Source organism: Silurus meridionalis, chromosome 10 (assembly GCF_014805685.1).
Source record: "Silurus meridionalis isolate SWU-2019-XX chromosome 10, ASM1480568v1, whole genome shotgun sequence".
Lineage (NCBI taxonomy): Eukaryota > Metazoa > Chordata > Actinopteri > Siluriformes > Siluridae > Silurus > Silurus meridionalis.
In genome coordinates, this window is record NC_060893.1 from 26,753,319 (window position 1) to 26,775,510 (window position 22,192).

Consider the following 22,192-nt stretch of genomic DNA (forward strand, 5'->3'; position numbering starts at 1 on the left):
AGGTTGAGGGTTCAAGCCCCAGTATCACTAAGTTGCTTCTCTTGGGGCCCTTGAGCAAGGTCCTTTACCCTCTGTGCTCCAGGGGTGTTGTATTATGTCTGACTCTGCACTCTGACCCCAGCTTCCTAACATCACCAGGATATGAGAAGAAAGAATTTCACTTTGCTGTCAAGTAAAGTGCTGGAAACCACTTTGGCTCAACTATCCCACAGCAGAAGCTTGAAAGAAAAAAGAAAGAAAGTGAACTTCTATTTTGAGTTGAGTGGAAGAGTGGAATTGAGCTGAATAGGAGTCTGAACTTTTTCTTGGGGAAGGAGAGGAGTCAGACCATTATATAAGTAAAAGAGGTACAATGTGAACTTTATCTTATGGATATAAACCAGATAACAGCTTGAGCTTGATTTTGAAGAAGGAAGAGAGACAGAGGTAAAGCTGGAGAAGATGAGTGAACCATTTGCTGGAAAAGGTTCAGGATCTGAAAATAATACTTAAGAAATAAATCTTAATCATTAGAAGCAAGGCTGGTTTCAGGTCAGGTTCTGACCTAGGCCAAAGATGGAGTAAATAATGACATTAAAGAGGATGAATCATTGTGGCAAAGGAAGATTGAGCAGGACGCCAGATGAAGCCAGGTGCATGAGCAGAGATGTGACAGGGAAAAGCTGAAGAACCAGAGAAAAGAGACTCAGCTGAAAAGAATCATTAAGGGACAGAGACAAACCTGGGTTTTGGTGCTGCAGAAAGGATGTAGACAAAGGACAGAAGCATTGGCCCATTGTTGCAGTGTTTCTCTGAGGTTAATAGTATTAAAGGGTGATGAGGGGCAGATGGGTCTGCAGGATTTTGAAAATAAGCCAATGCAAAAATCCCACAAAACAGTGCAGCATAACAGAAGGGTCCTATTTCAGGCCCATGTGAGGTTTACACCAGAAGTGGACCATAAAGAAACTATATTTAATATACAGTATAGTAGTTACTACAAGCTGCAAAATGTATAGACAACAATGTTAGAATAGCTAAAGATTCACACCTGGGATGGAACAAGTGTAATGCTGATTATCTTAATGATTCATTTTCTCTTTCTCCATCTTGCTTTCCTTTCAGCTCTGATTGCTGTGTCTCACCTCAGTGCCAGAAACATCACTGAATCTTCAGTTACACTTTTCTGGACTCCACCTGCAGTGCAGTACAACACGTACCGCATCACCTTCACCAGCGAGGTAACCAACAAATCTAAACTTCTCTCCCAAACTCTCACTGATGTCCTCTACCTCCACTTGTGTGTATGGGGAGTAAAGAGGTGTAATTAGGGTTGGAAAAAAAAGCCTGGAAACTTTCCATTGGGAATTAAAGGGGAATAAACTGGAAATTTACAAAATTGCTGGTTTGCCTATAACAGGGAACATAATGTAGTTGAAAAAAAAATCTTGCAGGATAATCAACCAGATTTCATGAAGTTGAATTTCTACCTGCACATTTACCTGCATGGTTACTGAAGCCACGCCCCCTACAGGCACTGTGCATTCATCCATAATACACATCTTTTCTACAGTCCTGCACATAAATTAATATAAAGTAAGTTTTCATGTAAATCACATAAATAATACATCAATTTATGTTTAAAACTTCTAGTCAAAAATTTAATTTGTTTAAATCTGTATTAGTTTGTATGCTTTAGTTTATGACCAAACAAATTTTTATATTTATGTTTTTATGGTGTTTCAAATTTCGAAGTTTCCAACTTGGAATATTTCTGAAATTCCCTAGGATAATGTTCCCATGGACCTGAAATTTGCCACCCCTTTGCAACCCTAAGAGTGATCTAGAACATTTTTGTTTGTTGTTTATGATCAGAACATTCAAATGCACAGTGATTTCACGAAACTTCATATTCAGCCTCATACCAAGTGTGTGGAACTGATTGCTTCTTCTCTTCTTCTCTTACACTCTTATTCCGTTTCCTCATCACCGACTCCCATATTTCTGGTTTACCACAAACCACTTCCTGTCACATAAACTTTCAGTCAGGAAACCACTGAATAGAAGCACATGTAGCGTACAGCACCTGTCTGTGTGGAAGTGTGTTAGCTTCCAACTTCAGAACAACACGAATCATAGCAAGTGCACACAATGCAGTAATCAAACCGCTGTGAGGGTTTGACCTGTTATAACCTCATCCTCAACTGATTTGTACTATTCAATAGTACAGAGGGTTAAGGGCCTTGCTCAAGGACCCCAAGAGTGAAAGCTTGGTGATACCAGAGCTTGAACCCTCAAACTTCTGATCCATAACCCAGACCCTTAACTTTACCATGTAGCTGCTTACTGAAAAACACCACTCTGCACGTTCCTTTTGCACAAGTGGATTAAATTGTACTCTGATCATTTATTTTAAACAAACTCTTTGTTTACTCTTTGAACCAGACACAAAAAGCTCCACCCCCAAACCTACTGTTTTACATTTCCCACTAAACGCCTTGCTCTTCATTTGCTGTGTGTGAAAAATGCTGGCAACCTGCTCACAGCTCTTACCTTAGCAGAACACTGTTCTAGAGGTAGTTAGCTAAGCGCAGAAGGTGTTCAACATCTCGTCTCACATTCAACACGGCACACGAGAGATCTACACACTCCGATTGCTTTAACTCTCTACAAGCTTCCACCAAATATCTTCATTTTATTTATAAACATCACTATCAGCAGGGTGAAGGGACGAGCGGATGAGTGCGGCTTTAATCGAAGTAATATGGCCGAAGTTTGAAGACAGAAGAAACACAGAAGAGATTTTTGACATAAACACAACCTGAGCTTAAGACAGTCCAGATACCAGAAAAGAAAATCTAAAACAGAAACATAAGGAGCAAAAAAAAAGAAGGATGCATTCTAAATGAAACAAGAGGACATGAATCTAATTATGAAGCAAAAACTGAAAGTAAAGAAGAAACGCAGAAAGAAAATGAACAGCTCTTCAGGAACACACACTTGGGATTTCTTCTCTTCTATTTCTGTGCTTTAATCCTTTCCAGCGAAACCATTACACACATTCACAACGTCTTCCTGCAGTGTTTCACTTCACACGCCCGTTTCTTTTCCTTTGTCTCCTGGGTGCATAAAGTGCTGCTGTACAGATGTGTTCCAGCAGGGGGTAGAAGGTGTTTGGGAGCGACTCTGGGTCATGGCACCATTTTTACAACCCACTTCTGAATTGCCACGGATTGAAATAAAAGAACGAATTCCCACGAGTTTAGACGTTTAAACGAGCAGATTTATGAGCTAAACGGAATCGGAATAACACGGGATTGTTGTTTTCAGGGTTTTTTTTTTATTAGATGGAGAACAGCTGGATTACAGAGGTTTTTACTATTTTACAGCAGCAGCAACGATGATGTTTATTTTCACACACGACTGATTTCACACTGCAGGAGCTTCACAGTGAGAGTAAAAGAAATCATTTCATTAAATAATCTGTTTAATGAACTCATTTATCTTTTAGTTTATAAATCCTGCAAAATACTAATAATACATATAAACATGAGAAAAAGAAGAAGAAGGAGAAGATAAAAAAGAAGACAATGATGCAAAAAAGGAGGAGACTGAGAAGAAGAAGAAAATGAGGAAAAGGAGAAATTGAGTAGAAGAACAATAAAGAAAAAAGAAGAAGATGAAGATAAAAGATGAGGAGGTGACTGAGAAAAAAGAACAAAGAAGAACAGGGGAAACCTCTTCTTCTTCTTTTCAGTCTTTACAGTAGGACATTGAGGAGAAAAAGAAAAATTTAGAAAAGGAACAAAAAGACAAGGAGGAGACTAAGGAAGAAGAAGAAGAAGAAGAAGAAAAGAAGAAGAAAATGAAAAGGAGAAGAAGAAAATAAAAGAACGTTAAAAAGAACAAAATGAAGATAAAATGAGGATGAGAAGGAAGAAAAACTTGTTGAAAAAACAAGAAAACATTGGAGGAGAGTGAGAAAATAGAAGAACAAAAAGAACAGAAAAAGGAAGACGTGAATGAGATGAAGAAAAAGAAGTAGAAGAAGAAGAAGAAGTAGAAGAAGAAGAGGATGAGGAAGAAGAAGATAAAAACAATAGGAGATGAATAAAGGACAGGAAAAGAAGAGGAGATTGAGAAGAATATGAACAAGAAGATGAAGGAAAGAAGAAGATAAAAAATTAAGAGATGAATAAAGAAAAGAAGATGAAAAACAAGTGAAGGAAACTGAAAGAGCATGAAGAACAGGAAAAGAGGAGGAGATTGAGAAGAAGCGCTGTGGTATGCAACCAATCAGAAGTGGAGAAAGAGGAGAACGTCACAAAAACCTGACCTTATAGATATAAAGACAGTGAGAAGCAGTGAGAAGCAGAGAGAAGCAGTGAGATGGAGAGAGATGGAGAGAAGCAGTGAGAAGCAGTGAGATGGAGAGAGAAGCAGAGATGGAGAGAGAAGCAGTGAGAAGCAGTGAGATGGAGAGAGAAGCAGAGAGATGGAGAGAGAAGCAGTGAGAAGCAATGAGATGGAGAGAGAAGCAGAGAGATGGAGAGAGAAGCAGTGAGAAGCAGTGAGAAGCAGAGAGAAGCAGTGAGTTGGAGAGAAAAGCAGTGAGAAACAGAGAGAAGCAGAGAGAAGCAGTGAGAAGCAGTGAGAAGCAGTGAGATGGAGAGAGAAGCAATGAGAATCAGTGAGAAGCAGAGAGAAGCAGTGAGATGGAGATGTGATTCTGTAGAGTTTACAGCCGGAGTGAAGGAAAAATGCAGCAGTGGAAATAAACATCATCTCCTTCCTCATATCAGAGCGAGCAGGAGGGAGGATTTACTGCTTCAGACATCTGATGCCAGTGTGTGTGTGTGTGTGTGTGTGTGTGTGTGTGTGTGTGTGTGTGTGAGAGAGACATTTGATTCCTTCGCTCAGGATTCTGTAACTTGCTCCCTGATCCTCCATTCAGGGGGAAGTTCGGTGATTAAGGGGAATCTTCTCAGGATTTATTAGTGCTCTGAGTATGGATCATGAGTCTTTAACGCTGATGGAGGAGATCGCTTAAAGTTCACTCCAATGCTGCTATCAAGAGCAGATCCTCACATAAATCCAGGCCAGACCTCAGGAGATGTTCTACATATCAGTCATGTGTCAGGAGAACCGCAGTGCTGATAAACACCACGACCTCCCACAACATCTGTTTGGCACACGGTCCACACAGAGTGCAGATTACACCGGCACGAACACACACTGTTGTGGAATTGTACATTTGTTGCACAGAGAGCGAAGCGAAGAGCGGAAATGAGGAGCAGAAAGATGGCGGAGATAAAGGCCGTGCTCAGGAACGTGGTATGGACCTGATTAGATTAGATCTCTCTGACATGGTGGAGACGCAGAAACCTGTGAACCTCTGATTCTCCAGCTTCTCTTCTGAAGAAGTCATTGTTTAATGACATGAAGCTTCACGTAATCAACTCGACCGGCCTACACTACACTGAGAACATAGAGAACCCATCATTTAACCTCATTAATCATGGAGATGGTACGGTCCTACACAGCACCTTTAGGGGTTCTACTGAAGAGAGAACCAAAGAACCCTTAGAGCATCTGATCATTTTAGAAGGTTTAATTCTCCTTTCAAAGCAGTAAATCATACGTACACTACAAGGCCAACATGACACCTAACCATTAGATTGGTAGATACTTTATGAACTTCTTAGTTCACATTTAGTCTCCATGTGCTGTTATCATTGTACTCTTTTGGGAAGAAGCTCCACTAGATTTTGTGGAGGTTTATGGAGATTCATTCAGCTACAAGGAGTAAAGTCAGGTAGTCATGTAGGTGAGAAGATCAGAAGGTTTCTGGGGTGCAGTCAGTGTTAACATTCATCCAAAAGCTGTTCAATAGCTCTATAGCAGGATATCTTCCACTCCAACCCATGGAAAGCAGATCTTCATGAAGCTGGCTTTGTGCATAATGGTTCTGTGGATCATCTGAGATTCCTTGAATCTCCACCTGAAGCTGTATTTAAGATCTTCTCTGATGTGTGGTTCTGTGTAGAAGCTCCAGAGTTGATATACATTGCACTGGTATAGAACCTTAAACAGTGGACAAGAATGTATTTCTGTTATGTTCATTCAATAAACTTATACTTTTATTTGATATTTAATCGGCAGCTCTTTATTTGGTGGAGCAGGAATTTGAGATTAGTCCATTATCAGGACCTCAGTACCACTGAGGAGGCTTTTAATGATAACAGATTCAGATAAATTTCTAATGATAACACAAACTCCTTCCTAACATTTTCCACGTTCTCCTGTAGAACCTTCTCTTCTCTTGAACAGGACTCAAGCGCTGCTCCTCATTTCCTTCGGTTTGAATAGAAATGGTGTAATCTGGTGTGCAGCTCTCGTTAAGATCTTGGCGGTTCTGAAGAACAATGCTAATCAGCTCGAAACAGATCATTAAAACGTGGCTTGATGACGTCTGACAGTCTGCTGCTCTCTTATCTCCACACACTTCGTTAACAAGGTCTCCATGTTACAGGGCAATTTGAGCAAATCCCTCGTTTCTCCAGCATGTGTTCTCAATCCTCGCCGGGTATAAATCAGACGAGCCAATCCGAGGCAGGAAAAGTAACGCCGCTCCACATGGTGAAACTTTTATCTCCATGAGGTATGACGTATCTGGCGCAGGAAAAAGGTCTGAACCGCTTTCCCCCGACTTCCTCTCTGAGTCTGGCCATGGAAATGCAGAAGTGTGTGGTGAGGTCATGGGGAAGACATGGGTCCGTATTAAGAGTCCAAATCTGATATTAATATCAATGTTAGGAATGTTCCTGGTGTTCAGAGAAGGTTCTGCACAAGCATAACGTGGATTTTCTGAGCTCCACATTCAGATTTTTGGAATGACCTGATGTGTTCTTTACACCCCCAAAGTGGCAAATTCGTTTTTGAGTAGAAGCATCTGGCTTAATTCATCCAAATGGCTTCCACACTCACGAACCGTCTCTCATTAAACCTTCAGATGTGATAAAGAATCCTCATGCACTCGTTCTCCAGGATGAAAGAAGTTAATTTCCAATACTCAAGAATGCATGCTAACTATGCTATAACTTATATCTAGAGCTAATGCTAATCTACACAAGTTAAAATTTCAGGGGTTCATCCAACAAGAAGTTAGCAAATTCCTGATTTGCAAAAATGTCTCATTACTGCCATCTACTGGGCTGTTTCTTTTCACCCTGCTGTCGTCGCTATTATTCTATCAGGCATTGTTCTTCTGAGGCAGCCTGGCAGGAGAACTCCATTCTGTACTCTGTATTCTTCGGTCTTGAGAAGCAGCTATTCAGCAGCACAGAGAATAGCACCTGATGCAGCACAGACGTGTTTTAAATTGTATTTTATTACTGTGTACCAGTGGTATTGATGTGCAAATGAGTGAAGTCGTGAGGCATTAATGTGAGGTGAGGAAATCGTCACGTGTATAAAGATTCAATCCCATTTTCAATTCACTCATTCTGATTTCTCAGATGAATAAATCAAGGCAATCATCTCCATCTGCTACACTTACAGAGAAACCTATTTCATCACTTAGTTTATAAAATATTCTCTCCATTAAACAAACCCTAAGTAAGACACGTGTCATCATGTCTCCAATCATGTAAATTTCTCTGCCAGGATGTAATCAGTTCTCAGACTTCAGGATCGACTCCAGAAGATCACAAGGAGTGCTGTATTGCTGTGTATTTTGAAGGTGATCGTGTGGAAATCGTCCAAACTATTTGATACCACCTCGTATTATGAGATCGGACTGCAGGCGTGTCTGAGTTCTGCTGTTGAGCAGGACGAGGGTATTGTTGTAGCTTAATTATACATGCAGGAACCGATTATCAGGCCTAGACAAGACTTCAGGGCAGCTGAGGAATAAATTTAGGTGCAAGAAAGCAGAGAGAGAGAGAGAGAGAGAGAGAGAGAGAGAGAGAGAGAGGGAATTTACTGTGCTGGAGGGAAGTCTGGGAATCACTTTGGCATGAAATTCACAACAAGAGACACATTCAGCACGAGAGGACAAAATCACGGAAATCAGAAACAGCACATTTTTCCCTCCACCCAAAACGTGACCAGGGTGGGTGTGAGAACGAGTTTAGAGCAAACGATGCTGACGGGTGAAGGAGAGAAAGAAAAAAAGGGCAGAAAGAGAAAGAGAGGGAACTGTGTGAGTAACACATTCAGATGTAGGACGCTTGTTGCTAAGGGAGGAGTAAACACCATCAGAAACATCAGCTTGGCCAAAGAACTGACATCATTGTCCAACAGCTGGAACCTTCGGATGGAAAAGGGGGGTCTGGGGTTACAGAATTGAGAAAAGTTGAAAGAGTTTGATTGAAAGGTTTTCCTTGAATATCTGCTGATAAACAAGGAAGAATCGTCTGCTCCATATCCTGTTATGGGATTTCGTGGAGTCGGATGCATCAAGGTGAACACCTTGGTCCGTTTGCGTTTATTTCAACTCCAGAAGAAGCCTCACTCGAGAGCGATGCCAGCCCCTAAAAAGAATTTACAGCTCTGTGCAGCGCTGGCAAAGAAACAAGCTTTCCAATGCGTAAAACTCAGTAAATACCGCCTCGTATCTTTTTCGCTGTGCTGCAAGAAACATTTTCGGAAACAAGATCGGTAGAAAGAGGTCATGCTTCACTCACGGGTGAAAATTCAACATCACATCATCCTTTTCAGTTCCAATAATCCGGATCTCCTCAGGGAATTGCTCTTATGCATCTCCAGGAGTCATTAATTCCTTAAAGGCAGCTAATTAGCGAAACACTTAACATCTGAAAAGCACATCCTTCAGTCCCAAACAAGTTCCATGTGTGGGAGTCTGGAAGCACATAGTTGTTAGATGTGTGATGTTTGTGATGCAAAACAAAACCAAACTTAGCATGACTGAATCAAGACTCCACCTAGTGGTGATTATAGTATGACAAACAGTTACAGACTAGCAGCATGTTCACCCTTATGAAGATAGCTACCCTGATGAGTGTGGTTCTTCTCAAGAAATGGACATTTAATGCCACTGCATTTAAAGCAGTAATTTTATATTGTGTGCATTCAACTTTGTGGTAACAGTTTAAGAAAGAATCACATATGGGTGGTAAAGTTATAAGGTGTCCCATTTCTTATAAAATGTCCTCTGATGGTACAATTAAGAGTTCTTACATTCCTAATAGGTTCTTCATGGAACCAGTTTCAACCAGAAAACACATTGGTGAAAGATTACAGCCCAGAATAACTCCATTTATCCAAATGTAAATGTGTGCAATCTGTTCCCTGCAGAAAGAAAATGATCAGATCACTGAGAGGGTGAATGGTGGAATCAGCTCCTACACTCAGGTGGGTCTGGCTCCCGGGCAGCGCTACATCGTGACCATCATTGGGGAAAAAGACGGCAAGATGGGCGCCAAGAGCACGACACCTTTCCAAACCTGTGAGTACATTCAGAAGCCATTTACCACATAATACATAATACACAACATGTGGAACCATGAGCTTCACCAGCAGAGGGCATCAGGTTCCTCTCCTTTCAGCCAATGATTGGCTGAATGGTTGCATGAATGTGCAGGTGTTCATCAGTAGAGGTTAAACAATAGTGGATTTTTACAACACCGATAGCTAGGTTGGAACGTACCTGCCGATAACTGATTAATCAACTGATAAATATAAACATATTACATCCAAAATTAATAAACAGAAATTTCAAATTAACAGCACGTTGTGTCAGTGATTTGACTCTAGAGGCCACTGTCGTGCTTTATAGTGCAACCTGGAAAAACTATTAGAATGGATTTTTGCTGATAGTTACAGCAATCAACTATCGGTGCCGATTAATCTGTAAAACCGATGAATAGGTTCGACCTCTACTAATCAGTACTTAGTAAGGGAGTATAGAAATAGAGGGTGGAACTGCACATTTGTTGAGGTGTAGACACGGTCATGGTTGGTGCCCCTCATCCTTCAAAAAAAGATGGGAAATACAAGATTAAATACACTACATGCAATAGCACCTCTACATGTGTGTAAAATTGTATTTTTTGCAATATTGTATAGAAGAGCACTTCTTCAGTTTTAAGGTGATGAAAATGTCTTCCATCATTCCTGAAAAATTGCAGTCTTTATTTAGAGGACATTTTTATACTTGTTGTTTCCTGTCTGAGCTGAGACAAAAATGCTCCAACACTGTGGGACAGTTTTCTGTGCTTTCTTCTTTTGTTGGTTGTTCTTTAGATTGTGTCTTTTGCAGTCCTAAACACTCTAATCCATAACAAGCATCCCCTGCTGCTCTTCCTGTTTCAGCACATTTAGACATTTGTAGTGAGGTGGTAGCTCAGTGGAGAAGATGCTGGACTTAATGATCAGAAGGTTAAAATCCCAGCACCACCAAGCTGCCACTGCTGGGCCCTTGAGCAAGGCCCTAAACTCTCAACTGTTCAGGTGTAACTGTAAGTCCCTCTGGATAAGGGTGGCTACCAAATGGCATACATTTAAATCATTGTGTTTTTTGCAGTGATCTCTGGCCCCAAAAATCTTCACGTTGTCAAGACGAGCACAACATCTGTCATCGTCCAGTGGGAGGCAGCACAAGGACAAATCGACAGATACATCCTGTCCACTGCACCAAATCAAACAGATGGATCTGGTGAGGGACGCCAGGAGAAGACGTTGCCATCGGGGATAGACTCCGCCCAGATTGATGGCCTGCAGCCTGGACGTCTGTATGACGTTTCTCTGGTCGCAGTCAAAGACGGCACTCGGAGTCTACCGGCAACCGTCCAAGCGACCCCTGGTGAGTGTCGAACAGAGAATCAAATCACATTTCTGATGCCACTTATTATGGTTTCTTATAGGTTTCAGCAATACAGGTGTGAATTCATCCAAACAGCTTCCAGGACAATGGAATATCGAGCTAATCCTAAACACTTGCTTCAATTCCACAGCCTGAAAAGTGTGGTGGTGAAATGGCACGAAAATATAAACATTACTGATCTTGTGCACCTTAAATATTGTTATTATTTAGGACAATATTTTATGTTTATATTGTCATAATACATTTCATATAAAAATGTCTATAATAATAAAACATGAATAATATAAGACTGGAATGGATTCCCAGAAGGAAAAGTCATCATTTAGGTCAGAAAAATCATTCAGCTTTTTAACTGCATGCAAAAATTAGGTCTCCGACAGGAAGCTTGCCAGTTGGACAATTGGACTTGATGATGGAGAATTACTGCTTCTCCAAAATGTGCTCCTGGGAAGTCAAGGTCATTCCTAATACCTGAAATTCTCATTAGTTGAAAAAATAAAAAACGAGAGATGTGCTGGAAATACGACAAGTCGAGGAGCTCTGGGAAACTGAACGAATCCCATCATGAGCAGGTCAGGAGCAGGTCAAGAGCAGGTCTGCTCACCATGAGATAATAATATTTTCCTCCTTTCTGTTGTGGTAATGATGACTCATTTTATTTCCATCTCACCAGACGGTCCACCCTTAACACACACATCTTTCTTCCCCCGGTTTTTATTCCCATTTCCGTGTTTTGAACTTGATCTGATCTCTCTTTATAATTCATCACAGGACGGTGTTGGGGATTGTGAAGGCGGTTTTCAGGATATGATGCTCAGGGCCTTGTGTAGATTCTGTTCATTTGTTTGCTCGCTTTCGGATTGAAAAAGATTTGTTCGTTTGTTTTTCTTGACACAAAATAAGAGAAGAAATCCGTGTTTTTAATTCAAATATTTCTTCATATTGGTGTTTACAAAAAATGGGATTATCTTTTGCAGACATAAAATGTAGGTCACTCACACACTCAGATCACTCAATACTGCTGTAAAAAGTCTGATAAAAGGAGAAAAACATGTTTGATCTGAAGAATTGGGACCCAGATGTGTTTTTTCTCTAACTTGAACTAGGAGACCCAAAAAACCTGTTCCAGCATGACAATGCCCCTGTGCCCAAAGCCAGCTCCATGAAGATCAGCTTTCCATGGGTTGGGAGGTTGTGTAAGATCTCCAGCTATAGAGCTCTAAACTATATTAAACACCTTTGGGATGAATGTGAACCCCAGACCTCCTCACTTTCTCACATACATTAGTACCTGACTTTACTAACACCCTTGTAGCTGAATGAATCTCCATAAAATCTAGTGGAACATCTTCCCAGAAGAGTGGGGTTACTGTAACAGGAAATGAGGACTAAATCTGGAATGTTAAAAAAGAACATGTCAGATGTTCACAACGTTTTGGCTTGATAGTGTACCACAGCTATAAAACAAATTATTCAAATATAATATATAAAAATAATAATAATTATTATTCTTATTCATTCTTTTATTATTTTTCAAACTACAAACAAGTGAACAGAACATCCACAGTCCCTAAATGTAATTTATAACTGGTTTGACTGTTAAAATATTATTTTACAACTGATTCAGTAACTCTTCCCTCCCTTTAGCTGACTGACCCGAGGATATTGAATTTTACTTGTAAACTTCATTCACATTTTAGGGACTGCTACAGAAACACTCTGTACCATGCAGGAAAACAGATGATCATGGAAAGTGTGACCATGTGTACTGTAAACAGGTATAAATGCTGGACTTCCAGATCCTGCTTCCAGAAACACTAGAGGATCAGATGGAATACTGTCTAATCTGAGATTACAGAACACCACTAAGGGTTCTTCCTCACAGTCCCAGTCAGGCATAAATCCATCAAGGGAAAAAGACCCAGAGACTTTAAGAAATTCTGTGGAGCCAACAGTTACAACTGAGAGAAACATCACAGCCTATGGTATAAATGGTACAAAATATGTTCGAAGAGTTTTGATAAGACATAGGCTCCTACACTTAAACAGGGAATCAAATGGAAAAGCACTGACAGGAAACGTGTCACTCATGATTGGTCAAGTCAGTAGGAATGACATCTTAACAAATTTCCCAGACAGGACAGCCGGGTCTTCTGAGGAGGTCAAGCCATTACTGGGAAAAGGACCAAAGTTACAGGAGGGAAGATTCCAAAAACACCCAATACAAGAGGAATTACAAAAGGAGACTTTGACAACCCCATCACCCTCTCATTCTTTTACCGTGACTCAACGTTCTGTGGTGCCATCCGAAACACAGGACCAACCTACAAATAAACTACAGACACCTTCACGAGACAGACATCATGCTTTAACCTCTCTTCAACTTCCTCCATCATCCAATTATAGATATTCAGGTGGGCCAATACTATCAGGTTCATCAACATCACTAATCAAGGGCAGACATCTTCCTCCACCAGTTTCCTCCAGAGTTTCTTCTCAAAAGCCAGTACAGAAAATACCATTTGGAAATGTATCCTCTCCTCAGTCCTCTCACCCACCTGAGGTGGACAAAGAAACCTTAACAAAGACAACAAACTCTAAAGAATCTGTACAAGGACTCAGTAAGGGTTCTTTAGTATCCAGCTTACCAGAAGCCCATTTTCCAAAACACAAAGAAACAATAAATAAGACCGTACCATTGTACAATCGCATGCCATACAGAGGTCCATTCCCTCGTCGACCTAATATTGGTCAAAACCGGACCAGCACCTTTCAGCAGCCATACAGGAATCCCATACGCAGACCCTTACTTTCCAGGATCAACAACACTGCTATAAACAGAGTGGAACCTGAAACCTTTAGCAGCAGTCAACATGTCTTAACCCCCAACCGCCCACCAATATTTACAAGGCAGAGAAAAAATGGAACAGTCATTAGACTTCCACCAAAACTCCTCGGTCAAATAAAAACAGCTGGTGCTGCAGTAGAAAACAAGAGCAAAGAAACAAATATTTTATTCCCAGCAGATACAGATTCTCATCCTAAATCTGAACTCTCCTTTTCAACAGATAAGGCTTCATCCAAAAGCAATGCAAAAATACAACCTGTTAGCGGGAGATCAGAAATGAACATCGAGCACATCTTGCCCAGAGTCACAATCAGTGACAACGACACTACTTTGCCAAATCATCAGAGGGCATCTGTAGTCATTGTCGGAAGGCAAAATGCCTCAAATCTGAAGATTAGACCAACATTTTCATTGAAACGGATAAACAACACAATCATCAGACTTCCATCAAGAATTCCTGCTTTAACAAATGTAAACTCAACCACCATTTACAGTCCGTTCAAAAATAATAACTATGAAACGAGGCTCAAAGACTCCAAAGAGATAAGCAGGGACACAGGCACCAAACTGTTTACATTGCCAACAGAGGGCGCTCCAACTGGAATTACTGACACATTAAAAGGTGAAGGTTCAGAAAATGCTACTGAACACATAAACAGGGTCGTGCCCAGGGTCACATCCAGAGACCCTGAAATACCAAAGATTGCAACCAGAGACCATGACCTGCCCAGTCTCGCAAACATCACCACTACTTTACCGTTACTTATTAATCACAATACTGAATCTGAAATCAAAGACCAGAGGGAAAATGTCCCAGATCAGAACCAGAACAAATCTATACTAAGAAGAAAAAATGGCACTTTAGTCAGACCTCGACCAAAACGTCCAAACCAAATAAAACCAAACACTCCCACTTTTCACAGTGAGCTGAAAGAATCAGTTATTCTCCCAACTGATAAACCAACAGCTGAAAGTAATTACAAATTGCAAGCTGTTGCTGCAGGTTTAGAAGTTAGCAATGATAACGTTCTGCCCAGAATCACAACCAAAGCCCAGGATTTGTCTAGAATCACAAGCCCAGAACAGAACTTGACAATAATCACCAGCAGAAATCAGGATCTCTTAAGAAAAACAGAAAGACTTAACTACCTGCCCAAAGTCACAGATAAAGACCAGGACCTCCCCATCACAACTAGAAAACAAGTGTCATCTAAAATCATCAAGGAAAATGTGGCAACTACACCAAGAAAAAATGGAACATTTCAACCAAAACCCCATGCCGATATAGAACATAAGTCCACCACAATTCAGAGTGGGCTGAAGGACAAAGGCCCCAATGTTGGAAAAGTTGCTGAAGAATCTACAGAATTTACTGATCATTCTGTATCTGCTGGTGAAGAAGCTAACAATGATTACATCCCACTCAACATCACAAACCGGGACAACAGCAGCCCTATGCAAGTCAAACCCGAATTTCACAGTATTAGTCAAAAAGGTCCAACTTCAAATTTTACAGCAACATTTACAATGAAAAAGAAAAATGGAATGGACCTCAGACCCGCCCTAAAACGGCCCTCCAAAACGAAAATAATGCCAGAACTTGGTAACCTAAAACAAAATAAAGAAAGCAGCATTACCATTCCTCAAAACACCTTCAATCGCAACCGTAGACCACCTTTTACACTGCAAAGGAAAAACGGCACGAATAGCAGACTCCCACCAAAAGTTCTTTCTCAACTCAGGCCAGATTCAGGGAGAAAAAACTCCACACAGGATCTTAAGCTTGATTGGTCCACAGAAGTTCCTCACCCAACAGACAAAACAAAAAGCAGATTTCCTATCTCTGAGGTTCCAGAAGACGGAATCAGTGAAATTGGAGTCCAGAATTTAACATCAAATAGTTTTATTATAATTTGGGTGGCACCAGAGGGAAGGTTTAAAAACTTTGTGATCAGAATAACAGAGGAAAAGATGAAGACGTGAATGAGGGTGATGGCAGCAAACAGGAAGAAGAAGTACAAGCCAGAACAGATGGAAGTGATATAACCACTAATGTTATTGCGGATATGAGGAGGAACAGCAGCAATGTTGTGGTTAGACAGAATTCCATCAGGTTGCTTCCTGGTTCTGCTCGTTCGTACCCTGTCTCAGGTCTCAGCGCTCAAACCGGCTACTCTGTGACCCTTTATGGAACACGTCCTGGATTACATTCCAAAATTCACACCTCCGTCATAACAACAGGTATTCAGCATCTAAAGGTACAACCCACTACCAGATCACTCATACAACTTATATAACACAGACCATATATCAAACCAACATCTTTCCAGCAACTTGTTGGTCATGTGTGATGGTTCTTTTCACCTGTGCTTTCTTTGTCTCCTTGACCACCAAGGGTTTTTAATCAAAGCTGCAATACATGACCTTCCTGAAGCTTTGATTAAAGTTCATCCCATCAGATTTTAATACAGAATCTACATGTTACATTTGTGTTTGATGCTAACCCTTGTTGTTGTTGTTTTTGTTGTTTATGTTGTTTGGGCTACACAGCAAAAACCTCACATGTGGATTACGTTCAGTACGATGGATTTTGCTGTGTATGTTTTTGGTGGTGAAGGTTTAAAAAGAAAAAAACAGGCATTCTCAAAGAAAAGAAATCCAACAAAATGACTTTGGCAGAATTTCATTAGAGGAAATAAATGTTGCTTTAATCAGCTGTCGGTGAACAAACCAGTGATTAAAGACTACAGATTTTAGCCTTGGATTATAGGAATCTTTTAGGATTATTACAATTTTTCTCAGGCGACCAAATCGTGGACAAAATCCCACAGTGTGCACCTGCCTATAGCCCGGGTAAAGGCTTCAGACATGTCATAGTGATGTGACCTGGTCTACACAAGTACTTCCAGACGTCCTCTAACAGCATAATGGCTGGAGCATTAACCTGATTCATATAGTATCAAAGCTTACGATAAATTCTGCAGAATCTGTACAACTTTACACCAGAATGTAGTAAAAGTACAGGTGTAGCTAAACCATGACCCCTGGGGAGCTGATATGAGTTTTATCTACTGCTTCCTTCTTTCACTGCCACACAATAATACAAATCCAGGTTATTTTACCTGGTTTTTTTTTTTTTTAAACTTTCTTCACCAGATTGTCAAATCACTCAGTCACATTTGCGTGTCATACGCAGATGGGTCATGAATATCAAATAGACCAACATCATAATGGGTTTTCTTATGGTATAATCCTGCATCCGGTTACAGAGTATTTCAGTTTTTTATCTGCATGTGCAATTCATCTTTTTTTATCTTTTTATAAGAAAGTAGCGTCCAGGTACGTTTAACCCAATCAGAGGACATGGTCCTGTTCAGCAGTGGCTCTGTGGTGACTGTAGGATTTGGTGGTTATGACGATATTCATGACGAAGTCTCTAAAAGAAAACGCTAATTATGACCGATTAAAAAGAAATAACCTTCATTCTCATGATCATTTACTGCTAATCTGATCTTCTTTCACCCAGGATAAGCTTACAGTCATCCTTCCTCACTGACCGCACTCACCATTCACCCAAAACACAGGGTAAGACCGGGTACAAAATATCAGGGTCTGAAAGATCTAAGGTGGTCCGGATGGTATGATGTGTTTGACGAGGCTCGATCTGCGTTCCAACACTGATTTATTCTCACCTTGGCCACGCCCCCTTACTCCTGCTCAATCCGCAGGCTGTACTGATGTTTTATTCGCTCGAGGGAAGATGGTTAAATGACTCCTTGTAGGTCACTGGTCAAAGTCAAGGTCACCGTAACCTTCAGGAGCACAAACCATTACTGAGATAAATTTAGGTCAAATCAGTGAATTTTGTAATATCTATAGTGAAGTGTGTGGGGTTGTGAGTTCGCTGACTTCCTATTGGTGGATTTTACGTGTCTTTTAACAGCACTCACAAAAATCTCTAAATATTTGATTGAAATATATGGTTATTTTTTTTAATATTTATAATACGTAATTTAATCACAATTTAATTGAGTAATTATTAAATAAAAAAATAATATTATTCATGTATACTACTACTAATAATACAAATCAAAAAAGAAGAATTATTAAATTAGAATATATAGTTATTTATGTATTTATTATTAATACATAATTAATCAGATTTTAATTTGAGTAAGAAAGAAAGAAAGAAAGAAAGAAAGAAAGAAAGAAAGAAAGAAATGTCACTAAGTGTAGAATGATCCTGGTCTAACTTTATTTATTTGTTTGTTTATTTATTTATTTGTTTATTTGTTTGTAATAAGGGATTTTCCAGCCAGTAATTCTGGGTATTTTGAAATTCCCTCCAGCTGATGAATGATGGAACGGCCCAATAAGGATTTTAAGGGGAAGTGAACAAGGGTGCATTAATAACAGTATTGAGACGGTGACGTATTTCCTCACTTTTATCCTCCTCCCTCTGTTTGTGATTATAAATTTGATTTGCTGACAATAAAATAAATCAATCAAACAAACCAAAACAATGGACTTTTACACCACATCCGTCTCAGATCCTTCACTTCCTCTTTATCTTCTTCCTCCTCCTCCTCCAGGATCACACGTCCAGCATCATCATCTTCATCAGTGTAATGTCATGTTTGTGCAGTGTGTGTGTGTGTGTGTGTGTGTGTGTGTGTGTGATTAACCCTGGTGTTTATGTAGTGTATATATGCTGTGATGTATATACTGTATATATGTTTGGGTTGTACATATATACACCTGTACATGAAGCCCATGTACACTGTGTTATACTGCATTATAACCATTAGAGCTGTTATAACTCTATTATTATCTATTATATACTTTTATTTCTCAAGTTTTACTTCTATAATTATTATTACACTCCATTTCTCTCTGTCTGGGTAACAATCTCTCCTTTACAGCTATACATTTTATTCTGTCTTTAATTGTTTATGGAATTGTCTCTTTCTTTCTTTCTTTCTTTCTTTCCTTCTTTCTTTCTTTATTTTCTATTATTATTTATTTTTACATTCGTTTTCTTTAATTTATTTTTATTATTCATATCATTTCTTTTATTATTATTCTTTCTTTCTTTTCTTATTTTCCTGTTCCTGTTCCTTAGTATACTTATTTATTTTCCTCCTTTCTTTCTTTCTTTGTATATTTTTAGCAATTTTTACAATCTTGAAAATTTCTATATAATATATTTATTTATTTATTAAATAATCTTTTTTTTTCTTGTATCGTTTCTTCTTTATTTTTATTTTCTATTATTTCTTTCTTAATTTGTATCATTATTAATTTATCAATTTAAATTTTTCTTTTTCTTTTTACTTCACTCTGTTTTTCATACTTTGTGTTCTTATTTTTTATTGTATTTCCTTCTTTGTATATTTGTTTCTGTTTGTTTGTTTCTTTATTTCCTTTTTGTAAATTTGTTTCAAAACTTTTATATTTTATATTTACTTATTTATACATTTTCTTTCCTTTTTCTTTTTTGCTTCATTTCTATATATATTTTTCTTTCTGGCTTTTTCCTTTGTTCATTCTTTCTTATTTTGTTATTCTCTCTCTCTCTCTCTCTCTCTCTCTCTCTCTCTCTCTCTCTCTCTCTCTCTCTCTCTCCTCCTCCCTCCCTCTAACCGGTGTGTGGTTTGTTCTCAGGTCCTGAACCTCCCTCACACCTCTCCTTTAGTGATATAACTGACACTTCTCTCAGCGTGTCATGGAGGCGACCAAAAAGCTCAGTGTCTGGGTTTAAGGTCACATACATACACTCTAAAGAAGGTGAGACTGTGCACGCACACACACACACACACACACACACACACACACACACACACACACACACACAAATGAAACAGTTCCAGAGCAATACTCCAGGTATGTAGATAAACAGTCTTCAGTGTATAAAGCTTGAGGGTGCCAATAATATCAAACACTGTATATCATTGAGTGATGACGTTTGGCCACACCCACTAGCTGTAGCTCTTCATGACCAGGTTATGGGTCCTGTGTGAACATCAGGAGTTTTGTGAGAGGTACTTTCTTCATGTCTAGCAGCAGAAGCTGAAGCCTCGTGTATTAGAAACTTAACCACACGTTGTTTCAGAGGAAGAACACGGAGGATCTGATGCAAGAACGCTTGTATCTTCTCACAGAAGGTGGTAAATGGACTGATGTGTGTTGTTATGAAGTGCACCTTCCTCTCCTGACATGTTTATATCATGACATTCAGCAACCTGTTCTGATGTGGGACTGATTCTGATGAGCAGAACTTCAGAATGTTCTCAGTGAGTGCAGTGTTCTTGTGGAAAGGTTTCCTCTCTACTTCCCTGATCTCTTGGTCTGGTCTTCTTCATGTAGTTCCTCCATCATCCCTCTGTGAGTGGAATTGAATGTGGTTGCCCTCTGTAGGTTGTGGTGGCTCTTGTATCTCAGATATAAAGCCTTCTGAGACCCTCACACTCCCATTCTGACCCCACTGGAGAAACACTCTGGTTCTGACCAGACACCAGTGCCAGCAGAATGGGTCTTGAGTATCACGGTTCAGGATGACCAGAAGATCAGATATCCATGAGTTGGTGCAGATCCATATTACATCCTGTAGCCCAAGTTCTCCTCCAGTTTGCTTGTGAATTCTGGTGACTGTGGACATTGGAAAACAGATCTTAGCTAGCAGGCAGTCATGATGTTCATGGCTGCTTAGCATCTTACACACACACACACACACACACACACACACACACACACACACACACACACACCGTGAGTGTTTATGACAGCAGATGTGTTGGTGTGGTGACAGGAGAACCGATCTCAGTAACGGTGGGCTCTGGAATCTCGACTCTCGCTCTGACCAAACTCTCCCCCGGATCCACGTACGAGGTCACCATCATCTCTGTGCTCGGGCTGGACGAGAGCGACCCGATCAAGGACTTCATAATCACACGTACGTCTGACACACACACACACACACACACACACACACACACACACACACACACACATGTGTAATGTATATATACATTAATACCTGGGATTGTTGATAATCTGTTCTGGAAGTTCTGGACGAGTGCTGAACAAGTTCTCTTGTAATGTGATGCATATTTAATTGTCAGTAATGTGATGAGTAGTGAATCTGCTGAACACTGAGGAGTTTATATTTGAGCTTCTGACTTCACTTTGTGTCTCTGTGCCTCAGTTCCTGATCCGCCTACTGACCTCAGAGCCATCAACATCACCGACACTAAAGCTCTGCTGCTGTGGAGACCTGCTCTAGCAACGGCCGACCAGTACATCATCACTTACCACGCTGAAGAAGGTCAGCTCTCTCTCTCTCTCTCTCTCTCTCTCTCTCTCTCTCTCTCTCTCTCTCTCTCTCTCTCTCTCTCTCTCTCTCTCTCTCTCTATCTCTCTCTCTCTCTCTCTCTCTCTCTCTCTCTCTCTCTCTCTCTCTCTCTCTCTCTCTCTCTCTCTCTCTCTCTCTCTCTCTCTCGCACTCTCTCTCTCTCTCTCTCTCTCTCTCTCTCTCTCTCTCTCTCTCTCTCTCTCTCTCTCTCTCTCTCTCTCTCTCTCTCTCTCTCTCTCTCTCTCTCTCTCTCTCTCTCTCTCTCTCTCTCTCTCTCTCTCTCTCTCTCTCTCTCTCTCTCTCTCTCTCTCTCTCTCTCTCTCTCTCTCTCTCTCTTTCTCTATCTACCTATCTCTCTATCTCTCTATCTATCTATCTATCTATCTATCTATCTATCTATCTATCTATCTATCTATCTATCTTTCTCTCTCTCTCATTAAAAAAACGTCACCATTTTTTTGTAAAAGAATGTATATATAAGTATTGGGACACCTGACTTTCGCACCCCTACATGGTTCTTCTCACAATTGTATGGGACGTCTTTTGGTTGGAGTTAGGGTTACCTGTTCCAGCATGACAATGCTCCTGTGCACAAATCCAGCTCCATGAAGATCTAGAAGATTTCCTGCTACCTTCTCACCTACATCTGCACCTGACTTTACTAACACACATTGTTGCTGAATAAATCTCCACAATATCTAGTGAAACATCTTCAGAAAAGTGGAGTTTATTATAACAGGAGACTGAATGTGGAATTGAATGTTCAGAAAGAGACACATATCAATCTGATGGTCAGGTGTCCACAAACTATTGCTCATTGTCCCCAGGTTCAGTGTGCTAAAGCTGAAACTTTATCTTCAGGATACAGGAGTTTTATGGACTGTGGGGTGTGTGTGTGTGTGTGTGTGTGTGTGTGTGTGTGTGTGTGTGTGTGTGTGTGTTTCAGATACCGGCTCAAACATAAGTGTTAAAGTATCGGGTAATGCAGTGGAGCAGCAGCTTCAGGCTCTGAAGGCTTCCACCAAGTACAGAGTCACCATCTTCAGCCAGCTTGGAGACCAGAAGAGCTCCAGCACACACACCTCCTTCACCACGGCCAGCGGTGAGAGACCACCCTGTACTGTCTGTGTGTGTGTGTGTGTGTGTGTGTGTGTGTGTGTGTGTGTGT

At 40.3% G+C, this 22,192-nt stretch overlaps 1 protein-coding gene across 4 annotated transcripts in view; it reads left to right on the plus strand.

Annotated features, from left to right (window-relative positions):
- Positions 1–22,192, plus strand: part of LOC124392249 (tenascin) — a 38,650-nt gene that overhangs the window by 10,092 nt on the left and 6,366 nt on the right. For 3 of the 4 annotated variants that reach the window (XR_006927135.1, XM_046859034.1, XM_046859035.1), the window contains exons 5-11: positions 1,105–1,220; positions 9,298–9,448; positions 10,526–10,804; positions 19,338–19,460; positions 20,482–20,625; positions 20,878–20,997; positions 21,971–22,126. Coding sequence is in view for 3 of the 4 variants with exons in the window: in XM_046859034.1 (XP_046714990.1) it covers positions 1,105–1,220; positions 9,298–9,448; positions 10,526–10,804; positions 19,338–19,460; positions 20,482–20,625; positions 20,878–20,997; positions 21,971–22,126 (1,089 nt within the window). In the remaining variant the exon portion in view is untranslated. Of the gene's footprint in view, positions 1–1,104; positions 1,221–9,297; positions 9,449–10,525; positions 10,805–12,960; positions 15,796–19,337; positions 19,461–20,481; positions 20,626–20,877; positions 20,998–21,970; positions 22,127–22,192 lie in introns of those variants that run through there. The other variant, XM_046859033.1, reaches the window with a different exon arrangement.